The following is an 18,107-nucleotide window of genomic DNA, read 5'->3' on the forward strand; positions in this document are numbered from 1 at the left end:
AGAAAGGTAAGACTAAATGTTGTTGCACTATGGAGATGTTGCCATAGTTAGCAGTAGAGGCTATGGACTGGGCCAGTTTCTCTTTCAGATCAGCAGATGGGAATTCACATCATAGCTCAGTTATACTTAATTAATGTGTAATCTTAAGCCACAGGCTCCTCATCTGTAAAATAACAGTTTGGACTTATAACCCATTACCTTATATATGAATGTGCTTAGCAGCACAGATCCAATGGAAGTATACTATATTAAAAAAAATCTTTTTTTGAAAGTTATGCATAAATCTAGTTTTTTAAAAAAATTACTATAAACCATAGTTCTTAAGCTATAAAATGAAATACATTAGGGGAATTTAATAAAGGAAATTTTTTCAAATGCAGAGAAGTTGAGGAGAATGAAAAAATTGCCTCTGAGAAAAGGCGATTGGGGATTTGGCAATTGAAAGATCACTGGTAACTTTAGAGAGCAAAAAAGCACCATTGGACTGAGTTAACTTTGGATTCTCAAGAGTTGCCAAATATCAGGTCTATTCCACTGAGGATGTTTTCTTTTTAATCTCATCAGAATATCCTTGTGGAGCCAGAAATCTCTAAGATAGTGGAGGTCTCCTTCAAGATAGAAATCAGTAAGGCTCACTCTGTTCTTGCCAGGTTGAGGCTCTCTATTTTTACAATTCTTTCTTTTAGCTGCTTCTTTAATTTCAAAGGTTACTTTTTGGAGACATTTACTCAAAATTCACAATTTACCTCCTCCACAATTCCTCCCTTTGATGATTCCTCAGAAATATCAACAAAATTGGCCTACTCAATGCATAGGTTCACAATATAGAAAGTCAGTTAGTTACACAGCAAAATAGGAACCTTAGTTCAAAGAGATTTATGGTGGTGACAAAACAAAAATATGGTGAACAAATCATACAAAATCCAGAACGTTCTTTAAAACATTGACCAAGTAGCAAACAAATGTGACTGCAATAAATCTGGGAGGAATAAAATACAGCCTGAACAACCTTGGTCTTAACCTTTTTTTTTTTTGGTCTTAACTTTCCAAAAGCATTAGGATATTATTATGAGAAAACGGACAATAGACATGACTGTAATCAGGAAGACAAAAACAAATAGGTGACAAATATTAATGTCCATTTAGGCATTAGGTTTCTTCTTGTGGTTAGCTGAGAAACATTTTCCCTCGGAAATTCTAGGTTAAAAGGGTCTGTCCTAGACCACTATTCACAAATTGTCCAATGTTATTTGCTTACACTGGGATGGACTTTTCCATGTTGTTTCTAGGGCAGATTTTCAGAAGTGTTTCTTTCAGTAGTCATGCACTGTCCCTTTGTCCCCTAGGTAATGCTGCTCAAACCTGCTAGTTGAAAAGACAATGTAATTTAGGAGGGCCTGACAAAGCATTGGCCTTCCAGTAACTAGTTCTGTAAAAGTCAGTGCAAACCTTATGGAGTTAACTTTGTAAAATTCAGAGCTACAGGAAGAGTATCAAACCAGTGCACATGCAACTCATGTGAAAGTTGTGTTGTAATATTTACATGTCATTTTTTCTTTTCACCTTGTCCAAGTCCCATAGAGATTATGGATAATACCGTCCACAGGTTAAAAGAATTTTTTTTCTCTTAACACTCACTTTTTTACATTTTGACTTCAAAATTCTTAAAATACCTCCTCAACCCCAAAATAGATCAATTATATGTAAAATCATGCAAAACAGATTTCCATATATGTCATTTTTTAAAAAGGCAAGAAAAACAAAGTAAAATAGTATGCTTCAATCTTCACTCAGAGTTCATCAGTTCTTTCTCCAGTAGGGGGATAGCATTTTTTCATCATAATTCCTTCAGAATTGTCATGGATCATTATATTGATTATGGTAGCTAAGTCTTTCATAGTTGGTCATCTTATTTTTTTTGATGTTGTTCAGCTGTGTACAATACTACATGCTATGGACCACAGCATGCCAGGCCCTTATATCCTCCATTATCTCTTGAAGACTATCCAAGTTCATGTTTATTGTTTACCATTACCATTTAAAATGTTCTCCTGGTTCTGATCATTTCACTTAGCATCAATTCATATACATCTTCCCAGATTTTTCTGAAACCCATCCTGCTCATCATTTCTTACTGCACAGTAATATTCCATCATATCATATCTTGTTTCTTTGCAGACCTGGACCCCAGTTTCTCTCAATAATATTCTAATCCTTTTGGAAAGTTAAGACCGAGGTTGTTCAAGCTATATATTTTATTCCTCCCAGATTTATTGAAGTAACATTTGTTTGCTATTTGCCAATGTTTAAAAGAATGTTCTGGATTCTGTATGATTTGTTCACCATATTTGTGTTTTGTCACCACCATAAACCTCTTTGAACTAAGGTTCCTATTTTGCTGTACAACTGACTTGCTATATTGTGAACCTACACACTGAGTAGGCCAATTTTGTTGATATTTCTGAGGACATATCAAAGGGAAGAACTTGTTCAACCATCACCCAAATGATGGACATTCCCTCAATTTCCAATTATTTGCTACTACAAAAAGAATTGCTATAAATATTTTTGCACATTCATGTCCTTTTACTTTGATCTCCTTAGGATACAGCCTAGTGGTGGTATTGCTGGGTCAAAGAGTATTGCAGATTTATAGCCCTTTGGGCATAGTTCCAGGTTGTTCTGTAAAATGGTTGGACCAGTTCATAACTTCACCAACAATGCATAAATGTTCCTATTTTTCTGTATCTCTTCCAGCATGTTATTTTCTTTTTCTGTCATATTAGCCAATTTGATAGGTGTCAGGTAGTATATCCAAGTTGTTCTAATTCACATTTCTCTAAGTAGTGATTTAGAGCATTTTATATGACTACATCTTTTTATTTAATATTTTATTTTCCCCCAATTACATGTAAAAAAATTAACATTCTTTTAAAAAAATTTTGAGTTCTAGATTTTTCCCCTCTCCTCCCTAAGAAAACAAGCAATTGGATACATAGATTATACATATGCAATGACTATTGATATCTTTGATTTCTTTTTCTGAAAGCTACCTGTTCATATTCTTTACTCTTTATCAACTGGGGAATGGCTCTTATTTTTAACTCAGTTCCTTATAAATTTAAGAAATGAGGCCTTTATCAGAGGACCTTGCTGTAAATTTTTCTCTCTCTAGTTTCCAGCTTTCTTCCAATTTTTGGCTGCACTGGTTTTATTTGTGCAAACCCTTTCTAATTTCATGTAACTGAAATTATCTATTTTATTTCCTATCATCCTCTCTATCTTGTTTGGTCATAAACTTAGATCTGACAGGTAAATTTTTCCATGCTCCCCTAACTCCTGGGCAATGTCTTGGCTCTTCTTCCTACAGTGAAGCAGTTCTGGATGCCTGCTTACTCTGCTGGCCTTGTCTCCTGCTGTGGCTCCGGTACAGCTTGCCCAGTCGCTGCAGTTTCCACTTCTCTGGCCCACCTCCACTCAAGAGACTTCTGGCAATTTTCTTGTGAAGTCCTAGACTGGAAGCAAGAGCTTCCCGTACAGCTACTTGTCTTTGGCTTTATTTATCATTGTTCTGTGTGGTACATTTTTAGACCTGCTCTTCTATGTCCTATTACAATGACATCTTAACTCCAACTCCCAGAATTGCAATTTTTTAATCGACCTAAGAGATTAGAATAGCCTGAAGGTTACAGGATTGAGGAAGGAATCACGGGTTCAATAATCATTTCTATGCAGATATCTTACAAATCTGTACATCCATCTCTCACCTCCCTCCTAAATTCCAATTCCAAGCACCACCAATGAAATTACTGGATACCTTTACTTGGATATCCCATAGACATTTCAAATTCAACATGTTCAAAATTATCATCTCATTATTCCCCCCACAGGATTCACTCTTCTAAGTTCCTTATTATTATCAATGGTACCACCACCATTGATTCCCAACTTAAAGTCATCTTAATTTCATCAATTTTATCTCCACAACACATGTCCACATCTAGCACTCTAGTTAAGGACCTCACTACCTCTTGCCTAAATAACTGCAATAACCTCTAGATTGGTCTTCCTATTACCTGATAACTTCTCCACCCAGAGGGGAGCAATAGCACAAAACTAGGCACATTTCATATGTTAACCGGAGGGAAAACATGTTAAGGAGTAATATGAAGTTGGACTATCAGGAAAATTGTAACCCGGAAGAGCAGGGACCAATTCCGACTCTGACGGGAGGGACAAGAAGGAATTAACTGCATAAAAGGTTTGCTCTGGTTTCTGTCTGTGTGTGTGTGTCTTTCGGGGTACCATACACCTGCTTTTTGCCAGAACCATAAATAAATGCTTCTTTCACTCACTTTGGTTCAGTTTCGTTTCCTGAAGGAGAACAGAACTCTGATGGTTTGCGACTAGGGAAGCAGCAGGCTGTGACAGCTCATCCATACCTCCCTAACACTACTAAGAAGTGTCTGAACCCTGTTTCTAACAAAACTAAGTTTAAATTATTTTTATTTGATCTGAAAAGAACTTTTCAAAGAAACCAGAAGATGCATTTGTGTGAAACCACTTTTTCTAAGGCCTGGTATACCTGTGATTTCACATCTTTTGTCATCTTAAACAACCCTGGATGACATCTTTAGTTACATGAAAAAAAATTAATTATCAGTAAGTATTTATAAAACAACTACTGAGCCAAGTGCCGTGCTAGATGTTGGGGATAAAGTGAAACCAATGAAAAATTCTTACTCACAAGAATGAAAATAAATGTATCACATGGGACTATACATTTAAAAATACATATTTCTTCCTGAACTGAAGCAGTTTCACAAAATAATTTTCTTTTTTGTGGACTTAAACAATATTTGGCTTAATACAGACTTCTGGAAAAGAAAATTTCAGGTGTGAATAATATATTCTGACCAAGAAAGTAAAATCCCAATCAAAAGAAGGCCAAGAGTCAAAGATAAAGACTCTAATGTAAGTAAATTACAAGATGCGATTTCAAAGAACGTTTTGCTCTATATTTAAATATGTTATGAATACACTTTTCTTATTCTTTGAAACCCTACTTTTTAATACTGAAATTTAAACTGCCACAAGATTATATTTGAGTTGTTATTCAAGACTTTCTGTCCAACTGGTTTTTCCTGAAACTATTGTATCATGTATGATATATATGCAATATAACTATTATACATAACATATAATATATATAATTTTACACACACATACACACACACACACACACAAACTGAGCATGTTGGCCTGGTTAGAGGCTCAAATCTAATTTTATTTCCTATCTTGTTTCTGACTCTCTTAACCAGACTGGCATTCAGAGTTTACTTTAAAAGCTATCAGTATCTTGGACTCAATACCATTTTTAGTGAAATTGGATTATGAGATAAATAAGAGAGTCACTTTAGAAGAAGCTAACTCACTCTATATTTTGAAACATATTTTGTCTTTTGTTTTAAAAAGTCATTATCATTTCTAGATATATCCCCCCCCCCGAATTGAACCCTCCCTTTTAACAAAGAAAAATTGCTGAGCAAAAATAACTAATACAGTGACAGGGTTACCAAACTGGGAGCTAAGAGATGCAGGCACCGTAAAAGGAAATGTGCACTGACTCTGCGGTCAAATCCTAGGGAATCAAACCCTGCCTCTGAATGGATGAAAGTCACTTACCTTTTTTTTTTTTTTTTTTCCAAATTCCACATATACATAATATGGGGTTGGGTCTCTTCTAGCTCTAGATCTATGATCCTATGAATAATACAGTTAACTTAAATTTTAGAAATGTCTGATGCTATAATAACAGAAAAGATTAAGAGATGTGGGTAGAGACAGTAAATTTAGGAGAATTAGACCTCAAAGAGTAGTCATTAATTGCTTAATTTCTACATATTCTCTTTAAATTTATTCTGTAATACATGTATACTTGTCTCCCTCTTAGAATGTAAGCTCCTTGCAAGTAGGGACTGTTTTATTCACTGCTTTTGGCACCAGCACCTAAATAGGTGCTTTATAAAGTCTTGTTGATTCATGTCAAGCAGGCAGGTCTCCAGGGGAAACCTCTGTGCTGCTCAACATTTTTTATCAATGACTTAGATAAAGTAATAGATGCCATGTTTATCAGATTTGCAGATGACACAGAGGGGGGAGGAACAAACAACATAATAGATTACGGAGTCTGTATCCAAAAAGTCCTTAATAGACTAGAGCACTGGGTTGAAACTAATGAAATTAAATTCAAATAAATATAAGTATTATGCTTGGGGTTAAAAAAATTGACCTTAAAAGTACATGGTGGAAGAGGCATGGTTAGATAGTTTTTCTTTAATTAAAAAAAAAAAAAGAAAAGAAAAAGATCCAGGAGTTCAATAAGTCAACTGACCTCCAAAATTTAAACAAGTTGTCTGGGACTGTAGGTAGTAGTGAGAGAAGCACAGCTTCCAAGTTCCAGGTTCCACTATATTGTTGATCTCTGGTCAAATTACAACTGGAGTATTGTGCTCAGTTTTGGGCACTTCAGTTTAGCCTGGACACTGATAAGGCAGAGACTGTGGTTCAGTCGTGTTCAATTCTTTGAGACCCTATTTGTTGTTGTTGTTGGGTCTTTGTTTTTTTGGGTTTTTTTTTTGGCAAAGATACTGGAGTGGTTTGCCATTTCCTTCTCCACTTCATTTTGCAGATGAGGAAACTGAGGAAAACAGGGTTAAGCAACTTGCCAGGGTGACAAAGTTAGTATCTGAGGCTATGTAAACTCAGGAAGATGAATCTTCCTGACTCCAGGCCTGGCACTCTATTCACTGTGCCACCTAGCTGCCCCATTAAGGCAGAGATGGTGAAGAGCAATATATGCTACATGAGGTTCAAATGGAGGAAGCAGGAATGTTTAGCCTGGAGAAGAGAAGAATTCTTCTAAGAAGGATATGTAATTGTCTTCAAGTATTTGAAGGGGTGTCACATAGAAGAGTGATTAAACTTTTAGCTACAGAGAGCACAATAAGAAACACTGGGTGAAAATTGAAAAGAGGAAAACTCAAGCTTGCTATCAGGAAAAACTTCCTAACAATGAATAGTATCCAAAAGAAGAATTGGATGGTTGTCTTGGGATTTAGTGGATTTCCCCTAAATGGAGGTCTTCAAACCAACACTGGATGGTCACTTCTAGGGTATTGATGGGCATTTTCTTACATATAGATTGGACTAGATGGCTGTTCAGGTCTCATCTAACTCTAAAATTCCATGATTCTGGAGGAACCAGTATTATGTTACATCAAAGACAGAAAATAACGAAAACAATTTCTAATTTTTTTGGCAATAGAATTCATTTGAAAAGTCTATCACTTAAAAAATAAAAAGCAACTTCTGAATATTTGTCACACAAAAGGCGGTAGCTGCTGTTTCATTCTCAGCCTAATTATATTTCTAGGAGCCATACTTTCACATATAGCCTATGTGTTTATGAACAAATGCCTTTTTTTTTTTTGCTATAAGAGAACATCAGAAGTTAATTACTGAAAAAACCGTCCATCTAAGTAGCAAACTGAAAGTGAATTAGTCCAGACAAACCAGAAAAGCAGAAAGCAAATTCATTTAAAAATTGAAGTGAATCTTATATATTATTAGGTCTTGACAAAAAAAATAACAATTGTGACAATATGGAAAATATAATTAAGTATATAGTAACAAGGACTACAAACAGCTATGCTGAGATTTATCAAGAAAGGTTCTCTTTTTTTTAGCTTAGTGGTTCGAGATGTTAGCACCAAAGTAAACAATGTCTCAGTAGTCAGCAGGCTAGAATGAACTTAAAGAAAAACTCTGATATAAGGAAAAATTTCTAAACAATTAGGTAGTTCAAATGTGGACTGGAGAGTCTTATAAAGTGGTGGATTAGGAAAGATCTTCATTGTAGGTCTTGAAGCAAAGGCTTGATTGACCTTTTTTTAGTTGAGATGTATAAGGATTTTTTTTTAAGGCAATTGGTGTTAAGTGACTTACCCAGGGTCACATGGCTAGTGTCAAGTGTTTGGTATGAGGCCACATTTGAACTCAGGTCCTCCTGACTCCAGGGCTGGTGCTCTATCCACTGCACCACCTAGCTGCCTCAGGATTTCTTTTTCAAGTAAAAATTGGACTAAATGGCCACTAAGATGATTCTCCAAATTCTAAAAATTTCTGAGTCTGAATAATCTATCTTCAACAAAGTAAATTTATACAAACCTACTACCACCGTTCTAACAAGTAAAATATATGGAAATTTTAAAAACAAATTAAAGACATTAATGATAATGATTTCTATTTAAAAAATTATCCTTTCCTTTATAAAAATATGAACACAAGTTCTGTAAAATACTGAGCACATCATTTAAAATAATGGAGTTTAAAACAAACAAACAAACAAACAAACAGTGCCTTTCCAGAAACTCATATTGTACAAAGCAATGTAATACAGGTAACTTCAATTTATTATAGTGGTAAATCAAAGCAGAGGCACTCCCCAGTACCGAGAAAATGAGCAGGTTCAATTAAATAATTCCTATTTCAAAAATGATTCTTCCAATTGTAAAAATATGCACAGATGCATTTTTTTTAATACTTTTAAAAATAACTGCCAAAACGCACACGAGAACAAATCTTTCCTCAGGACGTTAGTGGGCAAAGTATCATGTGGTCCAACTCGGAGTGTCTATAGCCAGGGAAAAATACTCAAAAATCTTCCATAGAAACAGGGAAAGACCTGCAACCAGCACTAGGAGTGGGGATACTCGCTCAACCAACAAAGACCACAACCCAACTATGTTTTACCAGCATTAGTCATAATTAGTTGCTTGAGGGGGAAAAAAAGCCAAACAGCCACCAAAGGTCAGAGGTCATTGGAAGCCAGGTCCGCCTGTTTTCGAGCCCTGAGCTCTAGCCACAGCGACACGCTGTCATTGCGGTCATTTATGTCTTTTGGCTATGACTCATAATTAGCTACAATTTACAAGGAATTTGTAGTTTAGGAAAAAGAAAATAACAAAAACCCCACTAAGTAAACGCAGGCACTAAGGCTTTGAGGCCATCTTCCACCTGGCTTTCAGGAAATTAAGGAGAATGGTTCTCACAGAAAATAGATATGATTCCTTAACTGGGAGGGGAAGAAGGGACAATTTGAGGTTTTTAATAAAAAGGGGTACTTAATCTCAGTACAATTCTCTTCATTTTTTTTTTTTTTTTTTGGTTAGGCAATGGGGTTAAGTGACTTGCCCAGGGTCACACAGCTAATAAGTGTTATGTGTCTAAGGCCGCATTTGAACTCAGGTCCTCCTGAATCCACTGCGCCACCTAGCTGCCCCATACAATTCTCAGCAACTATTCCACTTAGTTATTTCCCTCCTGGTTTGCCTGGGTGAAAGGCCTCTCGGGCTCGGGGACCAGCCCCCTCTCCCACCACAGTCAAAGCAGCCGAGCCGCGGGGAGTCCCGGGGGAAAGGTCGGTCAGAAGCCGAGCACAAGTGGTCGGCCCTCCCCTTCGCACCACAGCCGCGCTTCGGGCGGTGCGACGGGGCCGGCTGCTAGGCCGGGATCCGTCGGCTCGCCCCACCTACCTGTCCTACCGGCTCCCCGAGTCGTGTCGCGGCGGCCGCCGCTCCCAGAGCGGCTTCTCCCCTCGAGGGATCCTTGTTCATAGCGTGACACGAGGCGGCGGCGGCGGCACTCCTGGCGTAGGTGAAATAGACTGTAATTGCAGATAAACCTGCATCCATCCTCCGCCTCCCAGAGCAGTCCGTGCCGGAGCCACAGCCTCTCCAAGAAGCATCAACACCTGCCCGGAGCAGGCGCCCCTGGGGCCCTCATGGGCGTGGCCACAAGCCTGGCAGAACGAGGGCGGAAGCTTCCCTCCCCGGCGTCGCGTCGCCAGGGCCCCGCTTGAGTCCCGCCTCTTCCGGCGCGTGGTACGCTGTGTCCGCCCCGCCTCACGTAACCACTTATACTGGGCGTAATTTTGATAGTGCAGTGGCCCGTGTTTGTAATGTGAATGCCGTCGACGTTCTGCCTAAAACTTTCGTGGGTCGAAGGGACAATTTGAGGTTTTTAATAAAAAGGGGTACTTGCTATTTAGGGGAGCAAAAGGAGAGTTAACTTTTGCTATAAATCCAGTCTCTGTGGGATTTTTAACTGCATGGCATTACTTTTTATTTTTAATTTTTTTTAAAAAGGCTACCGTTTGCAATTAGGCCCCCAATTTAACAACCCGTAGGAAATGCTCCAGTAAGCCTACAACAATGCCTTTTCTGTCGTGCAGAAGGTGGCTGCTGTTTCATTTTCTTTACCTTCTGCCTAACTTTTTCCCCCTAGGAGTCATACTTTTAAGTATGTGTTTGTGAACATTGATTAATTTTTAAAAGCTCTAAGAGAAATTAGATGGAAAATGGCTGAAAAATAGATGTATTTAAATAGCTATTTTGAAGGGAACTTGGTGGGAGAGACAAAGCAGAGAAAGAAAACTGTATTTTTATTAAAAAATATTTTTAAAAAAATAAGTATAGAGACAACAAAATATAAAAATATGTAGTGAGGTTGAATTTATAACAAGAATATATTTAATATAAGGAAAAATATAAACATGATAGACTGTATGAATAACAAAGATAATAAAGATCTCATGATAATAGATTTTGAAAAAACTGAACAAAATTCAACTGTCACATGTTATAACAACACTAAAGCATTGGAGCCTTTTCTTAAGTGGTAAGTAACAGCTTTCTGAAACCAAGAGAGTCCTTTCCAATTAAATTAGTGATATTCATTATTACCATTATTATTTAATATAGTGCTATAAATAGAGGAAAAAACAGGTAAAGTGGAAGTAAATTTTTTTTGGTAGGTGAGAAAATGGTATAAAAATTCTAAGAATCAACTAAAAACTAATTAAAATTTTAGCAAAGTTGCAAGGTATAAAATAAATCATTAGCATTTTTGTATTTTATCAACAAACCCAATAGGAAAAGAGAGAAAAAGAAACACCATTCAAAATAATTACAGACTAAAATAAAACATATGGGAGGCTACTACCAAGACACACTATAAAAACACAAGACAAACTGTACAGAAATAGATCTAAATAATTGGAGAAATATTAGCTGCTCATAATTAGGCTGTCCCAATAAAATAAAAATTGCAATATTACCTAAATCAATTTACAGTGTTGTACTAATTAAACTACCAAAGGACTACTTTATAGAGGTTCTTAACTTTTTTTGTGTGTCACGGACCCCTTGGTGAAGCCTATGGACCCTTTCTCAGAATGTTTTTAAATACATAAAATAAAATACATAGGGTTACAAAAGAAATCAATTACATTGAAATAGTTATCAAAATTAAAAAAAAATTCACAGACCCCAAGTTAAGAATCCCTGATTTGGAGGAATAAAAGATCAAGAATGTCAAAGGAATAATGAAAAGTAGGAAGGGAATACGCATTTATATAGTACCCACTAGGTGCCAGGCAATGTGCTAAGTGCTTTAAAATATCTCATTTGATTCTCATAATAACTCTAACAGGTGCTGTTATTATCCCATTTTATAGTTTTGGAAACTGAAGCAAACAGAGATTAAATGACGCTGAGAGTCACATACTGAATAGGTGGCTGAGGCCAATTTTGACCTCAGATCTAGTACTCTTTCCACTGCACCACCGCCAAGTTGTCTCAACACATAGGAATTATAAAAATACAACAAAACATGCTTTACAGAAATACAGACTTAAATAATTGCAGAAATATTGTATGCTCATGTGTAGGACAGGGGGTCTAAAAGTAATAGATCTCAAAGACGTAATCATCAAAACTATTTGGAAAAGGTTAAAAGAGAAAGATCCCTCAATGGAACAAACAGAATTGAAGGGCAAATAAACCTAGTAGTCTAATAGTTGTCTGATAAACTTTAAAGACCTTAGCTATTGGGGTAACATAGGAAAGTTAGAAAGCAATCTGGCAGAAATTTGGTATACACTAACACCTCCCACCATATGACAAGTTCCAAACAGATATATAACCTAGATATAAAAAGTTACATCATAAACTGGAGGAGCAAGAAATTACCTTTTGGATCTATAGATAAATAGTTTGTGACTAAACAATAGTCTCGCATAAGAGAAACAATTTTGATCATATACATTTTAAAAATTTTTGAATGTCCTCAATGTTCTTAGAGGAGCAAATGTATTAGTATTCAGATAACTAAGTAACAAGCCCAGGGTCATGCAAGCTGTTCTGTTTCAGAGGCACAATTAGACCTCATTTTCCTGACCCCAGTTAACACTTTATTTACTTCCCTATGCTGCCTCTCTTACTATTTCATTTAACGTTCACAGTTTTTGAAAATGTCCTGATTTTCAGAAAAAGGGAAGAGAACAGAATATTTAAAAAGCCTAGAAAAAATTAGTTACATGACAAACAAGATTCAAGGCATAATGTTTAAAATCATTCAACAGTTGTGATTTGGCTAAAATTTTCAACAAGGTGATAGACTAAAGCATAAAGTTACTTTCATTTAGATCAGGGCTTCTTAAAATTGTGACCCTTTTTCGCTGGAGAAATTTTTATATGACCCTGGGTATATAGGTATATAAATCAAATATTTACTGATAATAAATCATAAAGAAATTGATTTTAAAGCAATTCTTTGGTATACATATAATTTTACCATTTATTAAAGACCAAAACAAATTTACATACTAATGAGATATTTGTGCTTGTTTATTTTGAGATAATGAATTAAATCTTGGTGGACTATTTGATATTGTAGGACACAGAACATCTTCAATGTTTTTTTCAGAATTCATCAATATTTTGATTTTATAATCATCAATGCTGAGAACATCACTTCACACAAGCACATAGTACAAAATGGTAGAAATATGTTTAGGGGCATTTCAGAAACTTGGAAATCTGTCCTAATCCCAAGCCAAAATTCATTTAACGATTTTGTATGTACAGTAAAAGACTGCAACTCATAACATACAATAGTCTTGAATCTGAGCCAAGGTGTTTCTGGCAGCATTCCTTGGTGTTGTGTGGTGCAAAGTGTGTATGTTGTGTGTTCAGAACCAAGGTTTCAGTGAAGTTGCTGCAATGCAATGTGGTCAAGTGCTGCAAGAAACCCCTTGGATTCATTACATGTTTGATTCTGAATTAATTTTTGGTCGTTGTGTGTTCAGAAACCTTCTACTGTTGCCAAATTTTTCACGACCCCCACATTCAGAAGCATTGATTTAGAAAGATTGCTGGCACTATATTAACTATAAAAGATATTCAAGCAGATTTAATAATTATAACTGTCTTTAGATATATACAAACTATATATGTTTTCAGATTATATACAAAAACATAAGCAAATGTCTTTAATTAATGGGACATTTAGAGTCTCAATATTGGTTAGAGATAGTTAAATTTTCATTTAAGCATTATGCTATCATCTTTGAGTGTAACAATTTTTTTTTCTAGCTTGACTATATCCCTGTTATTTTGAATTTTAATCTTTTTTATAGATTTTTCTTAGCTAAAATCAAAACCAGTATGTGGCACAGGCTAAGGAAATTAATACTTAAATAATTATTTCTATGAAAAAAAGACTTTTGTATAAGTTCTATTTCCCTAGCAAAGAATGGTATCAGTCAGCATCACATATAATAAAATTTTATTATTGACAACATATTACTGTGAGAATTCCTGCATGGTATCAGATTTAAGTCATTAATTTTCTTTCCTAAAATTAGGAATATCAGTATTATATTAAATCTTGACTTCTGGTCCAGTTAGAAACCTGTGAATTAAACAAGTTGATAGGTAAGGAATCAAGCATATTTAAGATACTATACAGTCAAAGGAAAATTTACTTAAATATTTACAAAGTACTTAACAGTTTTATAGCATTTTCTACTTTCAAATGACATTAGTAGAGAATTGTCAAGTTAACATTGGTTAAAAAAACTCCCACAAACCTCTCAAAGGAACATCAGAGCTTGAGAAGCCTTTTGAAATAATTCCCAAACTTTGAAATAGTTTTCCACCATTTTTTGGTCCCCATATCCTTTGGCTGAAAGGCAACATATTCTAGAGTTTACCATGAATATAAGAAATAAAGAAATTAATTTTTCATAAAGAAAATTTTATTGAATACATACTATTTGAGTAGCATAAAGTTGTCAATGTTTATGAGAACAGAGTAATTAGTGAGATGCTTGATTCTATTTCCTGTAAATCAAAAATTTTATTCTCTGTGGAGACAGATATAAATACATCACATTGTCTCCAGTTTGTTTCTTGCTTTAGATCTTATTGAGTACAAGACTGAGAATCCTACTTAAAAGAGATAAATTATTATTAATGGAATTAAGGCCTTATAAGCATGTTTAGTAAGAATGGGACATGCATGTCCAAGAATATGCCAAAAATGTTATAATTTCCCTAAATGGAAATTAATTTGGAATTTCTAGTTATTTTGGGAATCAGTTAATCTCTTACCTCTTTGCCATATTCTCTCCAATCTACAAATTTTTCTTTACTAACAGTACTACATTTGGAATATTTCAGTAAGATAACATAGTTATCTAGAGAGGCCACAGGAAATAGTGGTTAGAAAGTTGCCATCAAAATCCAGAAAACCTGAGTTCAAATCCCATCTCTGACTCATCCTGTTATGGGACCTGGGCATATGACAAACCCTCTAAGACTATAATTTGCAGATAATGTACCAATGTGGGTGTGTTTCCTCACCCAGGAATTACCTTTGCCAAGGAAATCAAAGGTCTAGTCTCTTTCCTGTACCTTTTGCCCCTTGATAATTTTCATATACCCCATAGTGGTATGGGTAATTCAGGGTAGGATCCCTTGATCTAGTTCAACCCTTCCATTTTACAAAAATTGAGGAAAAACGTGGTCTGTAAGTTAAATGATTTAGACATGATCACAGAGTAAATGATCTGCCCAGGATTCAAAGTTTCATCTCATTCTTAGGGATGCCATAGCTTTTCCCACTACAACTAATGTTCTTTCCTCTGCAAATCTAGTTCTGCACCCCTAGAAATAAAAACAAAAAACTGGAAAAATCTTCATTATGCTCAAAATGGAGAAAAGGAAAATTGGGCAGTTCTCATTAGCCAATGTTTGACAATTGCAAATATATTTTAAGGACAAAAAAAACTTCACAAAAATGCATACAAAGAAAGGGGCAACACACCTTAAATATATTTTATCCAATTAGTTCTTTTCTTTGACTTATTTGTTGTTGAACCTCAGTACATTATTTCTCTTTAAAATATATAGGGTAGACTGACTTTTGAAAGAATCTAATATTTAGTGACATTGCATAGTTGAATTAGACAAAATATACTTCCTTGATGCTTCCATAACAAATTGAGTCTTTGTTGAGGATTAGGTTGCCCTAGTTTGTAGCTCACTAACAAAAATATGTCCAAGATCTCCATGCTTTCAGTAATGAATAAGCAGGGAGGAGTGAGTAGTTACAGTGATACAAAAAAAGGATTTAAAAGTTTTAAAGCATTTTAAGGTTGAATTATTTTTAAAAATATACAGAAGAGAACAGAAGAGAGTTTAGAAAAGTACACAGGCAGTACACTTTTGGGACATTTTAATATATCCTACAAAAAAATTAAGCTGTAAGAGATTCATGGTTTCATACACAATTGTCTTTCTGTTCTTTGTAAATGAAAATGTTCATGTTTGTTAATCTCATGATAATTAAAAAAATTATTAATAGGTAAAGAAGAATTTTTCTGTTGTCTTGTCTTCACAACTGAATTAACCTCAACTGACCAGGCAGCAATTCCACCATGATAACCAAAAAATCAGTCAACTATACTGAATTCTCATAATATTTTGAGGACATATATATATATAATTTCAACATAATATTTCATAAACATTTTCACACTGTAAAGCATGTGTTTTAGCTACTTACCATCAATAACTTTTGTTTAAGCAGTTATTGTAGTTAAAAAAGGAACTGATTAAGGTTTAAAAGTTAGAAGAAATCTTTGTGGTTTACTATCTTCTGTGTAACCTGGTAAGTGGTCATCTAGCCTTTTCTTTTTTTTTAAACTTCCACATCAGAGCTGGCCTTAAAAAGTTAATAGCAGTTGATATTTATGTATACTGCTTTGCGGTTTCATAACAACCAACACCTAACATTTATGCTGTGAAGCAATTTACTAGATAAAGCTCCAGTTTTCTCTGGCAGAATATCTTAATTATAATGTGTTATGTTACATGCAACTTTAGAAATTCATGGTTAAGGCACTAACCATATTTTCCACAAATAGCTGCATTCTTGAGGCATGGTATTAGCTCTACATTTTGCCTTTCCGCATGCCATTTTTGAAAATTAAGGTTTCAAACTACAAAGAAAGTTAACAAACCCCTTTGATTACAACCACTTTAAAGTTTATTTACAGGACTTTTCTTGTGACATCATGTAACAATTGCCTTAGACTGTTTACAAATATAATGGTTACCTTTTGAGACAAATAATTAAAAACGAAGTACTAAATTTTACATCATGATTTGTTTCACTTAACAAGTGAAATTTTGATACAGAAATTAATGAGAGCTGTTTTCTTAAGCAAAAATATGTGATTTCCAGAAAACCCCAGAAACTCAGAAGCCTAAAAAGAAGTCTGAAGAGATCAAACTCCCAAATATTCTTCAACCCCCTCAAAAAAAAGGGGGAAAGAAGAGAAAAGGGAAGGGAGAATACACCTCTTTTGCCTTACAAAAAGGGGAGGGGGAAAAAAATCTGAAATCTCAGCAAAGAGTATCACCAACTGAGTCAGTTTACATTAAGGAATCTTCTTTACATATTATTGAATCCCATCATGCCTTTCATATTTCCAGCAGCTCCTTGTTGAAACTGCCTCATCATTGACTGCAGTCCTGCCATACCTCCTAAAAATAAAGGGAGAGAGAGATCAGTAAAGACAAGCAGAAATAGAAACCAGAGCCAATACTTTTAAGTAAGATACAGAGAATATACAGGAGATATGAAGAGAAATGCCCATATTTCATAAATGTACATTTTCAATAAAATAAAATTATATTTGCAACTGTCTGTGAGTATTTGTGAAAAGTCAAGTCACATGTATTAGAATGATGCTTTAAAAACTTGGGCAGATAGTAACAACTAGAAAGCACAACACTGAAAACCTGTCCAGCACACAAAAATACATTTACTTGTCTCTGCTAGGAATTCATTCACTAGCAACTGCTTAGGTACTTAGACACTCTTGGAACAAGAAGGGCCCTCAGATTAACAGGCATTTAAAAACTTGAATTTAAAAGTTCTCCCTCTGTCTCCTAAACCAATTCTTCATTCTCATAGCCTTTATTCCACTTTATTCCACTCCATCAACCTGCTCGTCTCGCTTCTTTCATATATTGCCTTCTATCCTTGAATCTCTTGCCCACCAATACTATCACCAACAAGAAAACAAGCATTTATTAAATGCCCAATATGTGCCAGGCACTGTGCTAAGTACTGGGGATACAAAAAAAGACCAAAAACAATCTCTGTTCTCAAAGAACTCATATTCTAAGAGTTCCATATCTATGTCCACGAACTCCAAAATTCATTTATATGAACATAATCTTTTATCATTTTCTCTCTTACAACATCTAAGTCTATTCTTTATCCTCACCATGACCTCTAATCCCTTCACCAGCCAGTTTTTTCACAGGCCATAAACCCTGTACTAGGTATACTTTGTTCTCTTCCATATCTTACCTCCCCATAAAATAATTTCAAATCAATATTATCCTCTATACTCAAATCCCTTGTCTCCTTATTTTATTGCTGATCATGCCTTACCAAAGCCTAACTTCAATTATTCCCCTCATCCAGTGTCTTAATTCACATTCATGTGTTACTGAACAGAAAGAAATCACAAAACCTTTGCCTGTATGTTCCTACAGGCATCTTAAAGCTAACAAATCCAAAACAGAACTCCCATACTAAATCTATCCCACCTCAAACTACCCTATTTTTCAGGGCAGTGTCCACTACAAATTTATATTACATAATCTCAACTGGGCCCTCACTGT

The 18,107-nt window shown here is 35.2% G+C and overlaps 2 protein-coding genes across 4 annotated transcripts in view; both read right to left on the reverse strand.

Moving 5' to 3' along the window:
• The window catches only part of FAM177A1 (family with sequence similarity 177 member A1), a 48,521-nt gene extending 38,167 nt beyond the window's left edge, over nucleotides 1–10,354 (reverse strand). The window contains 4 exon segments of the mRNA XM_027847449.1: nucleotides 9,597–9,689; nucleotides 9,692–9,909; nucleotides 9,912–10,045; nucleotides 10,323–10,354. Of these exon segments, the coding sequence (XP_027703250.1) occupies nucleotides 9,597–9,689; nucleotides 9,692–9,909; nucleotides 9,912–10,045; nucleotides 10,323–10,354 (477 nt within the window).
• Nucleotides 10,355–16,432: 6,078 nt separating this feature from the next.
• SRP54 (signal recognition particle 54) overlaps nucleotides 16,433–18,107 on the reverse strand; it is a 57,485-nt gene continuing 55,810 nt past the window's right edge. For all 3 annotated transcript variants that reach the window (XM_027847426.1, XM_027847425.1, XM_027847427.1), the window contains exon 16: nucleotides 16,433–16,955. In XM_027847426.1, coding sequence (XP_027703227.1) covers nucleotides 16,864–16,955 — 92 coding nt within the window. In that variant the 3' untranslated portion in view covers nucleotides 16,433–16,863. The remainder of the gene's footprint in view (nucleotides 16,956–18,107) is intronic.

Source organism: Vombatus ursinus, unplaced genomic scaffold, assembly GCF_900497805.2.
Source record: "Vombatus ursinus unplaced genomic scaffold, bare-nosed wombat genome assembly UNPS02015406.1, whole genome shotgun sequence".
Lineage (NCBI taxonomy): Eukaryota > Metazoa > Chordata > Mammalia > Diprotodontia > Vombatidae > Vombatus > Vombatus ursinus.